This window comes from Symphalangus syndactylus, chromosome 11, assembly GCF_028878055.3.
Source record: "Symphalangus syndactylus isolate Jambi chromosome 11, NHGRI_mSymSyn1-v2.1_pri, whole genome shotgun sequence".
NCBI classification, from domain to species: Eukaryota; Metazoa; Chordata; class Mammalia; order Primates; family Hylobatidae; genus Symphalangus; species Symphalangus syndactylus.
This window is the reverse complement of record NC_072433.2, coordinates 67,260,392-67,281,565: the sequence shown is the minus strand read 5'-3', so window position 1 is coordinate 67,281,565 and position 21,174 is coordinate 67,260,392. Positions and strand designations below refer to the sequence as shown.

The 21,174-nt window shown below is 39.7% G+C and overlaps 1 protein-coding gene across 2 annotated transcripts in view; it reads right to left on the bottom strand.

The window, feature by feature from the left end:
* Window positions 1-21,174, bottom strand: part of CMYA5 (cardiomyopathy associated 5) — a 102,992-nt gene that overhangs the window by 53,107 nt on the left and 28,711 nt on the right. For both annotated transcript variants that reach the window (XR_008649367.2, XM_055233253.2), the window contains exon 2: window positions 488-10,700. Coding sequence is in view for 1 of the 2 variants with exons in the window: in XM_055233253.2 (XP_055089228.1) it covers window positions 488-10,700 (10,213 nt within the window). In the remaining variant the exon portion in view is untranslated. The remainder of the gene's footprint in view (window positions 1-487; window positions 10,701-21,174) is intronic.

Here is a 21,174-nt window from a genome sequence, read left to right as displayed (position 1 = left end):
TGCGCCACCATGCCCAGCTAATTTTTGTATTTTTAGTAGAGACAAGGTCTCCCCATGTTGCCCAGGCTGGTCTCAAACTTCTGGGCTCAAGAAATCCTCCCACCTCGGTCTCTCAAAGTGCTGAGATTATAGGTGTGAGCCACCACACCCAGCCCCCTCTTACTGTTTTGTGTGTGTGTGTGTGTGTGTGTGTGTGTATGTGTGTGTGTTTTTCCTGGATATGTCTGATCTGCGGTTGGTTGATTCTAAGCATGCAGAACTCAAGGATAAGGAGGGTGGGCTGTACTCAATGAATGTCTGTCAAGCCTACCTTAACTAAATTCTTGGAGAAATATTCTTAGTTTGCTTTCAGACCATTCTGCTTAAAGATCAATGATCAAATATTAATCATCTTTAAAACTGAGAAAATGTAAAAGCAAATTAAATGTGTGTATATATATATATATATATATATATTATTAATTTTGTGTGTTCAACATCTATTTACCTTTACAGCACTTATAGCTGTGTCAAGCGTTGAAACTTCATGGTCTTTGTGGGTGCCAAACACCTTGTCAGTGGCAGAAATTGGACATTTGCAGGTGTAACAGTATGTGTCAATCTGGGACTTTTTCAGCTCTTTTTGTGCCTTTTCAGTTACTAACTCAGATGATAATTGGTTTTCTTCTTTCCTCTCGCTGCCCAACTCTTTTTGTTCAGCAGATGTACTTTGTTCTGCCTCACTCACAAATTCATTTTCACTGATGTGCTCAAAGGATTCCTTTCCTTGTGATAAGACATCTTCAGGTGTGGATTCTGAAGACAGTTCTTCTGATAAAATGTCTTGAGGAACCATTTCATTACGCAGGGATTCTGCAAATTCATACTCATCCTGAACAGGGCTATTACGGAGCCTCTCTTCACTTGGCTCAGGTGGGACCAGGATTTTAGGTTCTTCTAGTGGTGTTTCTTGAACATGAGTTGCACCAGATGCAAATTCTTCCTCCGGGAAGGACACTTGTACTGGGACATTCAGATTGACCTCTGGACTTGCATTTCCGACTTCATTACCCTGACTGCCTGCTTCATCTGCACGCTCCAGAACATGATGGGTGTCTTCAAATGGAACCGCATAACTTATTTTCTGGGTAGCCACTCTGACGTCCTCTGTGATGGGAGCTTTCTTCTGCATCACTACGTTACCAGTGGTCTCCACATGGTCTACTGATTCTCCTTCCCCAGAAACACCTTTCTGTTCTTCCAGACTCTTCTCCCTGCAAATAGTTCCAAACTTTCCCCAAATTTCCCCTTCTGCAGCTATCGGTTGGTATGAATCATCCTTACCAACTCGTTTTTCTTCCAGACCTTGGCCCTGGTCCTTTTGAGTTAGAGATGTGTCATGGAGAATGTCATCTTTGAGTATGTACTTCTCAAAATATATTCCTGTTCCATCATCAGTGTCAGAATTTCTGCTGGGAAATGATGCCTCAGAATTCACACTGTCACCTTCAGAAGCTGTCTCCTCTTCCTTCTTTTTCTCTCCAACTGCTTCTTCATACAGATCCTTATATAAAAATGCAAGTGCAGGTGGCTCCTCTAGAAGTTCTGGATTAATGACTTTAATAGTGGTAGGAAATATCTGGGTTCGTGATAGAACTCCTTCCTCTGCTTCAAATAAAGGCATCCCCGGTGACTTTGAGTCCACATCTCTCTTTGTGTCCTTTGAAACATTCCTGTCAGCTGAGTTTTGGCTTTGGGTCTCTGGATGAGATAATATGTCTTGGCCCTTTTCTGGTCCATAAAAACTTTCATCTAATTTCACCAAGTCATATTCATGTTCTAGTGCACTTTCCACTGAACTTACTGGGAAAGAGATAGATTCTTCTGTAATTTCCTTTGAGAGTTTCTCTTCAACATTTAATTTCTGTGGAGCTTTCTGTTTTTCAGGGTCTGGGGAGATGTTATAATCAATCAAAGTATATTTTTCAAAATAATCCTCTTCACTGGGAATTGTGGGCTGAGTAAACGATAAATCACCAGTTTCTGAATCTGTGGACATCTCTTCTTTTGTCTTATGAGTTTCCTTTTGTTTATTTTCTTTCAGTGGTGTAACTTTTTCATCTTCTAACCTGCTCTTTAATGTTTTATGACAAGCAACTGTTTCACTATCATCAGGGAGTGGCATGGTTTTAAATGAGGCTTTCTCTTCCAAATATTCTAACTTATCTTGCATTTGTTCACTTTCTTCCTGATCGATTGAAGAAATAAAGGCAGGAGCATGAATATTCAATATCTCACAGCCTTCAGAAATGATACTAAAGGCAGTCTTCTGATCTTCTGCAAGTCCAGCTGGCTTACTAGTCACTGTAAAGTCTTCATCTTTTGCATATGTGTCTTCAGGTTCCTTGGGCATTTCTTTATTAGAAACCATTTTATCAGCATTGCTTGCTGATGTATTAGATATAAATTGAGCATAGTTGCTTTTTGCTGAAGATAGTGGTTCCTTTACACGGGTATCTTCCACAGCCTCCAAGTGGTGCTTTGAAACAAGAACAGATTGTTTAGGCACATCGGATGTGTCATCTTTAGATGTCTGAATAGTATGAACTGTATGCCTTTCTGGAGTCAATTCTGATTGTGGCATTTCTTGTTCCTTCACTGCATTAATTTCTGGAGAAGCTCCTGAAGCAAGAGTTTGTGGTTTTACAGATGACAGCAAATATGGCGGTGTTGCTGAGCTCTTAGTTTCATCAAAAGGACGAGCTAAAATCCTTTCAGATTCTTTAGATGGAAATCCTTCTTTCATACTTTCTTTTGTGATATCTACTGAACCACCTTTCGATAGCTCTGACTCTCTGAACTGTTCTTTTTCTTCACTGTGATCTGGCATATCTCTGCTTGACTTTTCTAATACTAGATTTCCTTCCTGAGATAAAGAGTGGTTCTCTATTTCATCACGACAAGAAAGAGCCACCGGCAGGAAAGTCTTGGTTTTCTCCACCAAAACTTTACTTTCTTCTAAAGGATGTGGTTGGGTTCCTACTGCCTTTGCTTCTCTGATTTCTGGGTGAGCCTCTGAGAGCATGGCTTCTGATTTTTCAGTAACTGACATAGCTTTAACTAATGAAAATGATTGAGTTTCACCCAAACAATGACCTAAAGAGATATCTGATTCTTTAATCATAGACTCGGCTACATTCACAGAATAAGGCTGATGTTCCTGCTGCTTCTTTCCTTCTGAAAGCACATACACCTGATTTTCTTTTTCTTCACCTTTCTCCTTTTCAGAACCAACAATGATTTGGGGTCTTTCATTGTAGTCTTCATTTTGATAGAAGTGCTGTGGCATAGCATCAGCTTTTGATTCTTCCAGTTCAGTAGATCTAGATCCATGCGTAATATGTGTTTTCCCTATTTCATTACTATCTCTAAGCTCTAATGGGGCCACAGAGTTTTGTTTTTCTGCCAGCACCTTCTTTTCTGCCAAGGTGTATGATCTATTTTCCAAATTATCTTTCTTCTCAGTTGGACTAACAGACCTGAGTTTTGTTTCCTCTTCAGAAATTTTCAAGGAAGTAGGATTTTGCATTTCTTTCTTGAGCCTGTCTTCACTGAGATCAATTAAACTGCCTTTTGATTCTTCTACTGGCAAAATAATTGACTCTGGTTTCTCTGATTCCTTTGTGATATTTTTACTTGCAAAGTTGGAGGAAGCTGATTTTGGCTGTTGTGGCACCTTATCTACTACATCAAATGAAAGGAGTGATTTTTGTTTTTGATCACTTCTTGGCTCTCCCTTAAAAATAGAAATATTCCATTTAGATGGAGGAGCGATTGCTGGCTTCTGGACTCTTTTACTATCAGTAACATGAAGAGGAACAATAGTTTTGGCTTCTTCCATAACCAATTTCTCACCGATTAGTGAAGAAGGTTGAATTTCAAGATTCTCATCATCAGCAGAAGTAACTACTGAGTTTATGTTCATTTCCTCTGAATCACCTGAGATTTCTTTTTTCCCATAATCTTCCCTAGACACCTCAGAAATGGATTTCGGCTGTTGCAAATCTTCTACATTTGATAAAATAATGGATTTTTCTTTAACATTTTGACCTTCACCAGATTTTACTAAAGTACCTCTGGGTTCGTCAGCAGTTTTAAGTTTTACCTCTGATAATGAATGATCAGCTGGTTTCTCAGCTGCATTAAAATTGGTGGGAATTGTACCTTTAGGCTCTATCACAGTCACTGCTTTTTCTACAGATGGACTTGGCTGTGTTTCTAAGTCTTCTTGTTCAGCAACTTTGTTATCTGGAGTGCTTGATCCAAAAAACAAGCTGGACATCCACGATTTGAAAGATGAAATTCCTCTCTTTCTCTTTTCCTCAGGAAGGTCTGGCTTAGCCACCTTTGGCTGTGTAGGTGGCTTTTGTGTCACCTCAGGTGACTCTGGGGATTGAGGCTCTTTTGCATGGATTGAGGAGATGGGTTTTCTTTGTGTGGGTATTTTTACTTCAGGTGCTGGTTTCTTTCCCTCATCAGCATCATCAATAACCTTTGACTGAACCATTTTTGACTCTTCCAATGGCTTCTCTTCGGGAAAAGGAGGTGTGCTCCTGTGTGCTTCTTTCTCATTGCCCAATGCAGGTTCCACACCTTCTGCCGGGAAATGGGCTGTTTTGACAGAAGAGGAGATTGTTTCTGACTTCACCTGTTCCACTGATAGGCCAGACACTGGTTTCTGGAAGAATCTTTCAGGAGGTAGTTTAATTTTTTCCTGGCTATCTTCTTTGGAAGGCCAGGAAAACTCTGTGTTTGCTTTCTCCGATAGCAAACTTTCACTCTCCATCAAAGCATGAATCTCCTTCCCCTCTGCTATGTTTCTCTCTACATTTCCAGCTAGGACTAAAGACTTTGGTTCTTCAGCCAGCTTTACTTCTTCAGAAGAGTAGCTTTTACTTGATAAGGTCTCTACATTACCACTGGAAGTATCAAGAGCAGATACTGCTTCTTGTGATGACAAATGAGATTCTTCAGCAGAATGCAGCAGGACCTGCTTTCTCACTTCATATGTATGGTCCTTACTGGACACAGCAGCCTTGAGCTGCCCTGGTCTCAGCTCATTGCTGCCAGAGGAATCCAGCTGCACAGATCCTGCTATTCTCTCTTCGTGTTGACTAGCCACATTTTCTGGCTTTCCCAACATCCAGTTTTCACCCTTTGGAGAAATAAAGAATTCTTCCATTTTTGTTTCTTTGACATCCGCAGGCTTGGTTGTCATAAATGATTTTGATTGTTCCAAAGGCAAATTCTCTCTCATAAATGAAAACTGCTTAATACCCAGATCTTGTTTATCTTCAAAAGAGGTGCTTACATCAGGTAATTTAACAGTTTGATCTGAATGAAGTGCTTTTTCTGTCTTTTTTTGTTCCACAAGGAGGTCAGAAGGAGCAATCTTTGATGGTTCTGTTATACTCTGGAGTACCTGGGATGAATCTGGGTGGCCTGTTTCTTCACTTAGCTTATCTAAAACATCTCCCTTCAAATTTCCAGTTAGTGGTAACGGGCCTATTTCTTGATTTCCTCCCTTTTTAAAGTCGGCTGGATGGCTAACCTCCTCTGATAATCCTTTTAAAGAAAAAGTAAATGGCTGAAATTCTTCTGGGTTGCCTCCTTCAGCTACAGAGGCAGGTGGTTCTTTTGACTCTAGGCTGACGATCTTGGGAGAGAAAGGTTTAATTCCTTCATTCTGAGATTCCTCCCTAAGCAATGATGAAAGCTCTGAAATTGCAGGCATTGTAGAAGATGCATAAAGCTCTCTATTTTCTTCTTTTCCTTCTCTGCTCCTAAGCTCAGCTGGGCCTTTTTCTAAAACAGAATCCTCTGTTTCAGTTATGGGAGACTTTGCTTGTTTTGTACCTATGGATCCACTTTGTCTACCTAAATCACTAGAAAATTCTGACCCAGCGTTTGGTAATTCCGACAGTTGGTGTGGCTTGTCTTTCTTCTCAGGTTCCAAAGACAGCTCTGCCAAAGCAACGTCTTGTTTTTCTGATGGGAAGTCTCCCGGAGCTGTAGAAGATACTTCCACTGCCTGTTTGTTCTTATAATCACTGAGGAGCAGTAATGTTGGGGCTAAACCTGATGCTAAATTTTCCAACTCAGGAGATGAACTTGCTATTTCCTCATCTTTGCCTTTTGGAATTATATGTTTGGATGCAGGTGACACATTTTGTGATGAAGGAAGTTCAGTTTCTTCCTTCTTTATCTCACCCCATAGGCTGAGTGAAAGCTCATGTTCAGGCCCTAACACCTCTGAGGTAGACACCAAGCTCTTCTTCTGTGATGAAACCAAACGTTCAGAGTCACAGACTGTAGAAAATGAAAAACCTTGTTTGTCTTCTACCCTTGCTTCCTCAGATTCGTCTGAATGCTGAAAAGATGACGTTTTGATTACTGGCAACCCAGCTTTAGCTTCTTTGGCTTCTAATTCTGGCAAAACAGAATGCTCTGCTATAGAGGAGACACTTGGAGGTGAATCAAATTTAATTTCCTTCTCTGCTTCTGACCAAGCTAAACGTTTTGATGAAGTTTCAATGGGAGAAGCACCTTTAATTGCCACCTTGTCTTCTTCTGCAAGAACTGAATGTTCATCTGCAGATGTTACCAGTGGTGGTAAACCACTTCCTGATTCACCCTTTCCTACTTTTGTTAAGACTGGACGATCTACAGGAGTGACAAGAGATGAATCTGTTGAGATTTCTTCTTTTACTACTTTGGTTAAGTTTGAATCAAGCTTAGTTACAGATGCTGTAGTTGTTGAGGAACTGGGTTCAATTTCTTTTTTAATTTCTTCTGACAAAGCTGAAAATGCTAGTGCAGGTGGACCATGTTCAACTTGCTTTTCCACTCCTGAGGAAGCTGAATGAAGCACTGTAGGTGTAGTTGTTATTTTGGAATCATGTTTCATCTCCATTTGCACTGCTGATAAAACCTCAGGTCCAGATAAAGATGTTTCCTTTAGAGGTGAATATGGTTTTATTACTTCAGGCTCATTCTTGGACAACTTTCTCTGTTCTAGTTCAGAAGTCACATTTAGAACTAACTTGGGCTTGACACCCTTCTTTGGCTCATCTACCACATCAGGCAAAACTGAATATTTCATTTCAGACCCTGGAACATTTGGAGGCTGAGGCTCCATTTTTTGATCCTGTGATACATGTGCTGTAGCTTCTTGAGAATCAGGCACAATTTCTTCCTTTCTGACTTTTGACAAAGCCATCTGTTCATCTGCAGCTTTTAGAGTGAGTGCTGCTGTGGGTTCCTGTTCTTTCTTGATTGCAGGGACTGAATCAGGTAAAACTGAATGTGGAGATGCAGGTTTGGTTTCTTCCTTTACTATAGATGATTGTGCAGGTAAAGAAGCAGGTATTGCAGCTACTGATGAACTTGCCTCCCTTTCTCCCTTCTCCACTTCACTCGTTAAATGTGGAGGGATCAAGTCTTCAGACTCAGGCTCTAAATATGCTTGAGTTTTCTGCTTCTGTGCCAAAATGAGATATTCAGATACAGATGTTGAGGTTGTTGGAATCTCTGGCTTAATTTCTGCTTTCTCTGATTTATCTGTTGAAGGCGGCAGACTTAAGTCTTCAAGTGGAGACATCAAAGGGAAAGTTTCAGCTTTTTGCTTCTGTGATGAACTGAACTGCTCAGATACAGGTGTAGCAGCTGTAGATCCAATGTCTTCCTCATCTGCTTCTGAAAAGCAGGAATAACCTGAAGCAGACACTGCAGTTAATAGTGAATCAGGCTCAAGTTCATTTTTCTCTGTTTCTGAGATTCTAAATGGAGGGATTGAAACTTGTGATGCAGAGTCTGGAGAGAATAGTTCCACTTCTTCTGTGTCTTCATCTGACAAAATAGTCTGCTCAGATGGTGATGTTAAACATATTGGAGAATCGCACTCAAATTCTCTTTTCTCTGCTTCCTGGGTTGCATACGGTGGAAATGAGAATTCTGACACAAATGCAGAATCTGGAGAAAAAGGTCCAATGTCTTCTTGATCTTCTTCCGATAAATTCATGGGTGAGGATGCACCTTTTAGATTTAGAGATCTGTGGACAATTTCTTCCTCCTGTGCCTCCGGTGTTGCATATGGTGGTACTGAAAATTCAGAAGCAGATGTAGAAGAGGGTGTGTACCGCTCCAACTCGACTGCCTCTTCGTCTGATAGAACCACATATTCAGATGGGGTGGCTGAAAGTGGTGGGGCCTGGCATTCAGAAGTCATCTCGGTTGTGTGTGGTGGGAAAGAGTGTTCAGATGCAACAACCAAATCTGGGGAAGATGGTCCAATGTCCTCCTTGCCTTCTACTGACAGAACTGTGTGCTCAGAAATACCTTTTGGTTTGAATTGGGATGCCTCACCAATTATTTTCTTTTGAGATTCCTGTGTTGTATTTAGTGGGGCTGCATATTTGGAGATCAACTTTGAATCCGGTGTGAAACGTTCACTTCCTAGGTCCTCTCCTTCTGATGGGACCACGTGTTCTGATGTGGCAGTAGAAGGCAGTGAGGACTGGCATTCAGAAGTCTTCTCGGTTGTGGATGGTGAGAGAGAGGGCTCAGAAGCAGGGGCCACAGCTGGAGTAAACGATCCAGTGTCTTCCTTCCCTTCTGATGGAATCATGTGCTCAGAAACACCTTTTGATATTAACGGGGACTTACGGTCAGTTGTTTTCTTCAGTGACTCTTTTGTTGCCTCTGATGGAACTGAATATTCAGAAGCAGATGTGGAGTCTGGTGTGTAACACCCACTTTCTGAGGCCTCGTCTCCTGATAGGACCATGTGTTCTGGTGTAACTGTTGAAAACAGTGGAGACTGGCTCTCCGAAGTCTTCTCAGTTGTGGATGGTGAGAGAGAGAGCTCAGATGCAGGGGCTGCAGCTGGTGAATAAGCCTCAAATTCCTCATTCTCTTCTTCTGACAAAACTGCATGTTCAGCTATAGCTTCTACATTGGATGGGGAAACTGGCTCACCTTCTTGCTCCTGTAGTTCATGGTTCAAATCCTGTGGTACTGAATACTCTGATACGAAAGCAGAATCAGTAGAAACAGATGCAATTTCCTCTCTTTCTTCCTCAGACAAAGCAACATGTTCAGGAGTTGATGTTGTCAATAATGGTAGAATAAGCTCTTCTTCTTTGTGCTCCAATTCAGGGGACACATGTGGTGGGAAGGGCTTCTCGGAAACTAATGGGCCTTCTGGGTAATCAAGTTCTATGATCCCTTCTTCTACTAAATTAGAATCTTCAGGTTCAGGGGTAATAGCTATGGGTAGGGAAGTTTCTATTTCTTCTTTCTCTGGTTCTTCTAACATTAGAGGTTCAGAAAGAGAAATGGATGCCTCAAGCATGTTTTCCTCCTCTCCTTTGACACTGGGATGGGTAGGGGTCAGTTTTGCAGAGACTGGTTCTGCCCTTTCTATTGAAGTCAGGTCCGGCTGTTCTTGGTCTGGGTTCAAACCATCCTGGGTAGATGCTGCCAGACCTGGTGACGCTGCCTCCAGAGAAATGGAATGGTGAGCAGAATACACATCTTCCTTCTTTACCTCATTAGCAAATGATGGTGAGACTGAAGAGTCATTCTCTGAAGCTGCAGTTCCTGGTGAAGAAAGCTCACATTCTTCCTTTGTTGTTCTCAGGAACATAGTTGCAGGTGTGTCAGGTGTCGCAGATGGAGGTTCCACTTCATGTGGTTTTGCTTCATCTTCTGGCTGTTGTGGCACTGACTGTGAATACCTGAGCTGTATTCCTTGTTCTGCTCTGTCACTACTTGAATAAGAGGGAACTGTGTGCTCCAATGCAGACGTGGCATTTAGGGGAGAATCAGCATAAATTTTCTTTTGATCTTCGTGAGTGAACATTAAGGTTAGGGACTCTGATCCTTTGGAGAGTGCACCTCTCCAGGGTGGAACAACCTCTTTTACTTTATCCTCTATGCTTTGGGCTACTAATTTGCTTGTTTTGGACACTGTATTAGAACCACTATTGTCCAAATCTGGCTCTAGACTAATGGATGCATCTTTCCCTTTCCTATAATGTATTTCTTTAATTACATAACCCTTTGGCAATGTTCCATAAAATTGTAGAGGAATTAATTCTTCTTTAACCAAATTAAACATCTTAATTTTATATTGTACTGTTCCTATGTAGACTGGTCTTAACACTAATGGCTTGTGTTCTTTGTATATTGCCCCAGTAATCGGAGGTGTATTTGAAGTGGTCTTCTTTTTTCTTGCTTTATCATAAATGCCAGTATATGACTTCTCTTTCTCCGTGGTTAGTACTTGGCTTGCTGAAGTTAAAGGACTGCCTTTTTTGTTTGTTGGAATACCTTGGGATTCAAAAGACTTTCTTTTTTTGTTGCCTTTCCGTCGTAATGATGGTGAACCATGCTTTGACTTAGGAGTCCTTTTCCGAACCTTTTTCACTTCATCCACAATAAAGGAAACATTTCCAGGAGGAGAATTCACAGTTGACCCTTCCCGACTACACACACCAGAAGTCTGACTTTCTTCTGAAGCCCAAGGAGTAGAAGATCTACTTGAATTGGTTTCCCAGGTTATCCCACTATCTTCCCTTTGGACTGTCACCATGGAAAAGGAGGGGTCAGATATGATACACTCCTGCTTGATCTTTCCCTCTTCATCCTGGTCTGATAACCTACAGCAAATAACAATATTAATTATATATTATCATAATAAAACAATATTAATTAATTAATAGACATATTTTTACCAGGTAAAGGATTAATGTGAAATTAAAATACAGACATCAATATTGCCATCCATGTCAAAAAGAGGGATGTATATCAAATAAAGTTTAAAAACCAAAGTCAGGATACCCAATACAATGACACATCCCAGGCTGGAATGACTCACTATTCCACAAACTCAAAAAAGCTAAAGTTAAATTTACCACCTTCTCTCATCAGGATTGCCTTCCTGATCTCCTCGGGACTCAGCAGTCACTCAAGCCCACTCTAGTCACTGGGATCTTCATAATAACTCTTGTATCTGTGCTCTCTCCATTACCACGATCGCCACCTCACCCAGCTTTTCACCGCTTCCCTCCTAGTCACTGCCATTAACTTCCTAACTGGTCAGCTGGTATCACAGGTACCTCATTTTCCCCCACTGTCAGCCCACTGTGCCCCATCCTCCCAGACTGGCTTTACTAAACAGCTCAGTATGCCACCCCCTGCTTTAAAATCTCAGCAAATTCTTCATATCCACAGAAAAAAAAAAAAAAAAAAAAAAAGATGTTCAAAATCCTTAGCTCTCTGATCCCTATCTGATATTCTTTCCAAGTATCTACCTGCACCCTACCCCTACAGGTAAATTCCTGTTTTAACAACAATTCGCTGTTCGGCAAATAGATCTTGGGAACTCTGAGTCATGATAAAGAGAAAACAGGATATTGAATAGAGAGAGGTCACAAAAAATGTCAACCTACTGTGCTTCACTTTCCTCATCTATAAAACAGGGATAATAATAGAACCTATCTCGTGAGCTTGTTGTGAAGATTAAATTAGTTAACTCACGTGAAATGCTTAGGGAACATTCCTGGCATGTAGTTAGTGCTCACTCAATAAACGTCATCTGTAGTCAGGCCTTCCTGATGACAGATGATGAAAGGGGCCTGGGCATGATCATTTTCAGCTGCTACAGGATACAGAAGTGTGGAAAGGCTGTGTCCGTGGACTGGTCTCACATCCCTTCCGAGACGGCTGGCTTTGGCCGCCCCTTCATTTGCTATTGGGCCCCCATGTTAGACTCTGTAGCGCTCTTCTCTGAAATTGTCTTCTACCTCTTCCTCACTTGTACTTATGCTGTTCCTCCATTTAGAATGCAGAGCCCCGACCATACCCCAGTTCTGCAATTGTAAATTCTACCTACTGCTCAAGGCTGGGTTTAAATTCCTCTGTGGTTATCATTCCTGACCAATGCAGCAGCCACATTTGCCATCACTTCATAAACATATTTTCTCCTAGGAATATGCAAGATGAAGCCCAACTACTGACTGGCTTATATCTGTCTACAACAATAAAAACAAAAAACCCTCTGTTAAAAACACTAAACATAAGTGTTAAATTAAGGCAATTGAAAAAAATCTACAGTTAGATTTATGTCCCTTAGTAAACTGTTTTTATCATCAGTCTCTGCATATATCAGAGGTTCTTAACTCTGAAACGTTATAAAAATCACCTGTGGAAACTTTTTTAAAAATACTAATACTGCCCCATACCCTTCTCCACAGAAATTCTGATTTAATTGTACAAGGGTCTGGTCTTCACATTGCTATGTTTTTAGATTTTAAAAGCTGCCAAGCGACTACAATATGTATTCAGAATCACTGGCCTGACCAGGCACAGTGGCTCACGCCTGTGATCCCAGCACTTTGGGAGGCCGAGGCGGGTGGATCACCTGAGGTCAGGAGTTTGAGACCAGCCTAGCTAACATTGTAAAACCCCATCTCTACGAAAAATACAAAAATTAGCTGGGCGTACTGGCGGGCACCTGTAATCCCAGCTACTCGGGAGGCTGAGGCAGGTGAATTGCTTGAACCCAGAAGACAGAGGTTGCAGTGAGCCGAGATCACACCATTGCACTCCAGCCTGGGTGACAACAGTGAAACTCCATCTCGAAAAAGAAAAAAAAAATCACTGGCCTAAACAATCCTAGCTCTGACACTTAAATAGCACATATCTTTCTTTCTTACTGTAAACCCTTCCTGGTTTGTTAGGTTGGGTGGGGACCAGGACCATAAGTCCTTGCAGGTGCACTCAACTTCCCTTATTAAGCTTCAGAGTTTCCCCAGCAGTCTACTGCAAAGGGGTTATGGCTGTCCTGAGATCCTAGTCTCCTTAGTTCTCAGCACAGCCACGGGGAGCCTGAGGCAGCCAGACCCCTTGGGCCACTAGCCTGCAATAGCAAGCAGCCAGATCCATTCACCCTAGTGTGCTATAAATTATATCATTTTCTATACATGCCATGAGTGAAGGGTCGGGAAAAAGTAGTCTCTCCATTTCCACACAACTCTGCCCTCACTCATTTGCTTGGGTATTAAACTGCTGAACTTAATTAGGAATTAATACTGTATCTTGGTCCTGAACGGAATCTTATTTTAAACTGTTTTTTCAGGCTCTTCTACATACCTAATTAAAGCTATTCCACAAAACTTTCAACTCATCCTACATCTTCTCTCTTCCATGTCACTTAGAAATAGGATGAAATTAAAAATTAAGGTTATGACATGCATCTGGGAAGTCAGCATTTTGAATGCCCATGAATGTAGAAGCATTATAAAATTCAATTATAAGTTCCATTTAGAGTCAACTACTGATTGTAAATTCTATGTGCCCAACCAGAGAAGCTTTCATTACCAGCTAGAATGAGTTCATGAGTGCTGAGGAGAGAACACACATGGTGGTCACAAGACAGGAGAGCCCTACTGATTCACTCACTCAATCGTTGCTTACTCATTTTCATTCATTCATGTATTTCTTTACTTAATAAACTTAATAAACTTTCACTGAGTTCAAATACTAGGAGTACAAATATAAAGCACTTAGAACCTTCTTCTAAGGAATTCAAAATCTAATATGGAGAGACAACAAAACATTCTTTTTTAATTTCCAGTTTTTAAAATTTATTATTTTATTTTATGAGACAGAGTCTTGCTCTGTTGCCAAGGCTGGAGTGCAGGGGTGCAGTCTTGGCTCACTGCAACCTCTGCCTCCTGGGTTTAAGTGATTCCCCTGCCTCAGCCTCGGAAGTAGCTGGGATTACAGGTGCGTGTCATAACGCCCGGCTAATTTTTGTATTTTTAGTAGAGACGAGATTTCACCATGTTGGCAAGGCTGGCCTCGAACTTCTGGCCTCAAGTGATCTGCCCACTTCAGCCTTCCAAAGTGCTGGGACTACAGGCATGAGCCACCGCACCTTGCCTCCATTTTTATTTTAGATTCAGGGGGAATGTGCAGGTTTGTTACATGGGTATACTGTTTGATGCTGAGTTTGGGGCTTCTATTAATCCCATCACCCAAATAGTGAACATAGTACCCAGTGTGTTTTTTAGCTCTTACCCCTCCCTCCCTCACCCTTTTGTAGTCCCCAGTGTCTATTGTGCCCATCTTTATGTCCATGTGTACCCAAAATTTAGCTCCCACTTATAAGCGAGAACATGTGATATTTAGTTTTCTGTTTCTGCGTTCATTTGCTTAGGACGGTGGCCTCCAGCTGCATTCATGTTGCTGCAAAGGACGTGATTTCATTCTTATTTATGGCTGCATAGTATTCCATGGTGTATATGTACCATATTTTCTTTATTCAATCCACCGTTGATGGGCACCTAGGTTGATTCCATGTCTTTGCTATTGTGAAGTGCTGCAATGAACGTGAGTGTACATGCATTTTTGGTAGAATGATTTATTTTCCTTTGGGTCTATGCCCAGCAATGGAATTGCTGAGTTGAATGTTAAGAACATTTTAATACAGTGTGATAAGTACTATTACAGAAGATAGGCAAGATACAATTAGAACATAAAGAGAAAACTTCAGAGGAAAAATACTTGAGTTGGTTTGTAGAAGAAGAAATAGGAGTCCGCTAAGTGAATGAAGATAGGAGATGGTGTAAGGATGGGGAGGTCATTCCAAGAAAAGGTCATAGGATATAAAAAAATGTAGCATGAATAAACAGTCTGGCTCACTGAGAGACCCAAAGTTGAATGACAGAGCAAACGGGAACTAGAGAATGACTATACAGTATTAGCATGTGTAAAACCATGGCAGTATTACACTCAGTCTAAAGAAACAATGTATTAACAGAAGAGAAATTGGTCACCATACTATTCAGTGTTCCCATCTATGTACATATCAGCTTTTCATAGTTAAAAGATATTGGCTATGAAAATCATCTCATTCATTCCCCTCTGACTGCATTCTCACAAAGCAACCTTCTGATTATCAGTTAACATCCCACATAGATTTATCTATAGGAGTGTAGTGAGACAAATAATGACTTGGGAAGCTCACTTCCTCCACACTTTCAGCGTTGGGCAAGGAGAAGGTTCAGCTGATCTGAGTTAGATCAAGCAAACAGACTGATACCAGAGATGTCACAGGCTCCCCTTTCATTTGGAGGATAACCCTCATCTGATGAAGGAAGTTTCCTTCTATTCCTATTTGCTAAGGCAGTTTTTTAAAATGATGAATGTTAAGTTTTATTAAACAATTTTTTGGGTGGGGGATGGAGTTTCACTCTTCTTGCCCAGGCTGGAGTGCAATGGTGTGATCTTGGCTCACTGCAACCTCCACCTCCCAAGTTCAAGCAATTCTCCTGCCTCAGCCTCCCAAGTAGCTGGGATTACAGGTGGGCACCACCACGCCTGGCTAATTTCGTATTTTTTTTAGCAGGAATGGGGTTTCACCATGTTGGTCAGGCTGGTCTCAAACTCCTGACCTCAGGTGATCCACCCACCTCGGCCTCCCAAAGTGCTGGGATTACAGGCCTGGGGCACCACACCCGGCCGATTAAAAATTTTTTATAAAACTATGGAAATGATCATATTTTCTTTACTAGCCTGTTAATGTGATAAATTACAGTGATTGATATCCAAATAACAAACCAATCTTGAACTCCTGAACTGAACTCAACATGGCTGTGATATATTATACTTTTATATAATGCAAGATTTTCTTGTTTGCTAATACTATGTTTAGAAATTTTTCTCCCATGTTAATGAGTGATATTACCCTGTAATCTCCTTTTCTTTTCTTTTTTTTTTTTTTTTTATTGTTTTGTTTTTGAGACAGGGTCTCGCTCTGTCACCCAGGCTGGAGTGCAGTGGCAAGATCATAGCTCACTGATACTTCAAACTCCTGGGCTCAAGCAATCGTCTCTCCTCAGCATCCCAAGTACCTGCAACTAGAGGTGTGCCCCATCACACTTGGTTAATATTTTAATTTTTGTAGGACAGGAGCCTTGACATGTCACCCAGGTTGTTCTTGAACTCTTGGCCTTAAGCCATCCTCCTGCCTTGGCCTCCCAAAGTGTTAGGATTACAGGTGTGAGCCACCATGGCCAGCCTGTAATCTCCTTTTCTTTTCTTTTTCTTTCTTTTTTTTTTTTCTTTGAGATGGAGTCTCGCTCTGTCGCCCAGGCTGGAGTGCAGTGGTGTGATCTTGGTTCACTGCAATCTCTGCCTCCAGGGTTCAAGCGATTCTCCTGCCTCAGCCTCCTGAGTAGCTGGGATTACAGGTGCCTGCCACTGTGCCCGGCTAATTTTTGTGTTTTTAGTAGAGACGAGGTTTCACCATGTTGGCCAGGCTGGTCTCAAACTCCTGACCTCATGATGCACCCACCTCGGCCTCCCAAAGTGTTAGGATTACAGGCGTGAGCCACTGCACCCAGCCTATGTAATTTCCTTTTCTATAATGTGTTTGTCAGGTTTTTGCAGCAAGATTATAATGCCTCATAGAACAAACTGGGAATTGTTCCCTCCTTTATTCTCCTGTGGAAGAGTGTGTAAAATATTACATTATTTCTCCCTTAAGTGTTTGGTAGAATTTGTTAGTGAAGCAGTCTGGACCTGGAGTCCTTTTTGTGGTAAGGTTTTTAGTTAGCAATTTAATATTTAATAGTTATATGACTTCAGAATTTCTTTTTGTTTTTAGTTTTTATTTTGTACTTTTCTAAGAATTTATCTATTTCATCTAAATGTTTAGAAATCATTGAATTAAAGCTGTTCATAATATCCATTTAGGATCTTTTAAATGTATGTAAGACCTAAAATTTTACTCATTTTTTTGTCATTCTTGATATTGGTTGTGTCATCTCAATTTTTTATTTAATATTTATACTACCTTTTTCAGATAGTTTTTTTTGTTTTGTTTTGTTTTTTTTGAGACACAGTCTCACTCTGTCACCCAGGCTGGAGTGCAGTGGCACAATCTTGGCTCACTGCAACCTTCGCCTCCTGGGTCAAGCAATTCTCTCACCTCAGCCTCCCAAAGTAGCTGGGATTACAGGTAGGTGCCGCCATACCAGCCAATTTTTTGTATTTTTAGTAGAGATGGTGTTTCACCATGTTGGCCAGGCTGGTCTCGAGCTCCTGACCCCAAGTGATCTGCCCACCTCAGTCTCCCAAAGTGCTGGGATTACATGCATGAGCCACTGCACATGGCTGAGATAGGTTCTTATGTCATTAATTTTCAAACTTTCCCTTTTTCTAACATGTGAAGTCAAGACATGTGCTTCTCTTTAAGCACAAATTTAGATGTATAACCTAAAGGTTGATATATAGCATTTTAAAAGTTATTAATCTCAAAATGTTTTAAAATTTCCTTTGTGATTTCTTATCTGGCCCATAGATTATTTGAAAATGTATTTTGCAATTTCAAAATACATGAGGATTTCCTAGTTATCTTTTTGTTTACTTTCTAGTTTAATTGCATTGTGATCAGAGAATTTATTTTGTATGAAGTTATACTTCAAAATTTGTTGAAACTTTCTTTATGGCTATATGGCCATTTTAAGAAAAATGTTTATGGGTTCATGAAAAGAACATATGTTCTGCAGTTTTTCAACAGTGTTCTATATATGTTAACCAAGTCAGGCTTATTTATTGTGTTATTCAGATCTTTTTTAGCCTTAGTAATATTTTTTGTCTGCCTGTTCTAACACTGAGAAATGTCTTAACATTTTCTAACACAATTGTGGGTTTGTCTCTCCTTATGGTTCTGTAAATATTTGATTTAAACATTTTGAATCTATGTTAATAGGTAATAATACATTTAGAATAGTTATATCTTTCTGGAAATTTTAACTTTTAATAATAATGAAATGTCCCTTTTATCTGTAAATAAAGATTTTTTTCTAGAGTCTAGTTTGATACTATTAAAGCTTTGCTTTGATATTAATAGCATTATGCCAGCTATCTTTTGGTTAATGTTTGCATTATCCATCCATATATATCATTTGCATGATATATCTTTTTGCATTTTTACTTGGAACCTTCCTATATCTTTATATTTTAGATATGTCGCTTATAAGCAGCATATAGTTTTTAAAAAATCCATTCTGATCATTTAAATAGAGCTCTCTGACTTTTAAATGGAGCATTTAGTCCATTTAAATGTAATATAATTGCCAATATGTTTAGAGTTAAATTTGCCATCTTATTATTTATTTTCTATTTGTCCTACCTATTCTATATTCCTTTTTCTCTCCTATCTTGCCTTATTTTGTTTTTTTATTTTTTAAAAACAGAGATGGGGGTTCTCAATATGTTGCCTAGGCTGGTCTCAAACTCTCAGACTCAAGCAATTCTCTCACCTTAGCTTCACAAAGTGAGCCACCACACTCAGCCTTGCCTTAATTTGGATTGAATTTTTTTATTATTCCATTTCCTTTTCTATTAGCTTGTTAGCTACATTCTATTTGACTATTATTTTAGTGATTACCCTGGAAATTACAACATACATCTTTGACTCATTAATGTCTAATATAAATTGATATTTTTACCTATTCCCAGACAACACAAAGACCATGAATCCTTTAATTTCAACTTACATGTCCTTATGTATTTTCAACCTAAATGTTAAGCCACGTGAGATATAATTATTTTTATTGTCAATATCTATTTAGATTTACTTAGATACAGAAACTTTTTATTGTGCTTCATTCCTTCCTGTATCTCTAAGATTCCATCTGGAACCATTTTCCTCCTCCCTTTAGTATTTCCTTTGGTGTGAATCTTCTGGGGACAAGCTCTTCCTACTTTTTTCATTAAAAGTCTTTTTACATTTTCATTCTTGGAGACTATTTTTTCAGGATATAAAATTCTAGATTGGGCCAGGCATGGTGGCTCACGCCTGTAATCCCAGCACTTTGGGAGGCTGAGGCCAGCAGATCACTTGAGGTCAGGAGTTCAAGACCAGCCTTACCAACATGGAGAAACACTGTCTCTAGTAAAAATACAAAATTAGCTGGGCGTGGTGGTGCATGCCTGTAATCCCAGCTATTTGGGAGGCTGAGGCAGAAGAATTGCCTGAACCTGGGAGGGAGGGGTTGCAGTGAGCTGAGATTGCGCCACTGCACTCCAGCCTGGGCAACAAGAACAAAACTCCTTCTCAAAAAAAAAAAAAAATCTAGATTGGCAGTTATTTTTATCTTAGCACTTAAAAAATATCATTCCATTGTCTTCTGTCTTCCATTGTTTGTATTGATAAGTTGGCTGTCAGTGTAACTGTCGCTTTTTTGAAGATGATTTGGACTTTTTTCCCCCACTACCTCCCTACAGCTGTTTTTGGGATTTGGTGGTTGTCTTCAGTTTTCAGAAGTTACTATCATATTCTTAGACATCTTATCCTGCTTGGAGTTTGCATGGTTTCTGGAATCTGTAGATTAATGTCCTTCAGCATTTTCGAGAAATCCTCAGCCATACTCTGTTCAAATATTGCTTCTGCCTCATTGCCTCTCTTGTCATCTGAGATGCCAGTTTTTCACAAATTGAAACATTTCACTGTATCCTGTGTGTGCTTCATTTGGATGTTTCTTCCAATTTATCAACCAGCATTCCTAATTCTGTATTCAACTGTGTCTAAACTGCTTACTAAACATAATCAAATGTGTCATTTCTTATTATTGTATTTTTCAGTTTTCGAATTTCCATTCTTTTCATTGCTTTCAGTTCTCTGACAAAGTTCAATTTTGTCTTTTATTTCCATATCTGCCATCCCTATAAATAAGTTAAGCATTACATAAGCATCATTCTTCTACAGAAGCCCTTCCCTTCCCATAGTAGTCCAGCTATGCCCTGAGCAAGCATTACTCTTTGTGAGATGAGAGCTTATAGGATTGTGTGTGCTCTACTACTTCTCCATTTCTGAATTTTCCCTGATAAACTCTAATTTATATTTTCATTGTGTGTTCATGTCCCTTTGCATGGTAGGAAGGAAATGAGATAATTTATGAATGGTGCTTTAATACATTTGCTGGTGATCTTCTTATCTCCAACTGTTAAATGGACATATTTTTCTAAATGTGCTTTTTGTGAGTTGTATTAGTATAAACCAGTTCTCAAAAAATGAATTTCATTAAATGTGCTAAAAAATATAACATCTGATTTTTCAAAATGAAGGATCAGGTTCTGGAATATGATGACCATGCCAAAAATTCCTGTTTCCTGTTTAGGCTGTGATCAACCTTCCTAGGCACACTTATTTCATCTTAGCTCAGAAACCAGTAACTTATTGAAAATTCAGTTATTAGAATCATGAGTGGAAAGAGCCTTGTGGTTTTATAATATTTCTCATTTTATAAGTGAAAAAATATGAGGGAGGTAACACACACGTACAAATTGAACTTTTAAAGAGGGAAATGGGTAGCCATCACAGAGGAGCTACCAAAATAACAGTTTCCCACATTTCTTCATCAATATCTTTGTTTTGAATTGATTCTCTCATTCTTTCCTTAAAAAAACCCCTACACTTCTGAAGAAGTGAATGGGTTCTCTATTTTTATCTGAAGGTTAAGTCTGTATAACATGTGTCACTTAACAACAGGGATACATTCTGAGAAATGCATCATTAGGCAGTTTCATCATTGTGTGAACATCACAGAGTGTACTTACACAAACCTAGATGGTAGAGTCTATTACAGAAAGACTATATGGTACAGCCTATTGCTCCTAGGCTACAAACCTACACAGCATGTTACTGTACTGAATACTGTAAGCAGCTGTAATGCAATGGTGAGTATTTGTATAGCTAAACATAGAAAAACTAAGTAAAATATGGCATTATAATCTTACGGGACCACTGTTGTAGATGCAGTCTGTCATTAACCAAAATGTCATTATGCAGCATGATTATATTACTATACTTTGTTTCTACTGAGCTCAAGATTTGTATTCTAGGAACTTGCAGTTCCTTCCTCTGATCAGCAGTTAAAGTAACATCAAAGTTCTTTATAGGAATATCATTATGAAAAATACCTTAGATTTGCACGATGCTTTATTCTCTCAAGCAATCACAGTGCACTAACAGGAAGTGTACAAAACAAAAAAATGTAATGGGTTGGATATCTTTCTCATGAAGTCTTTTAAGATGCATTAAATATCAATTGTTATTAA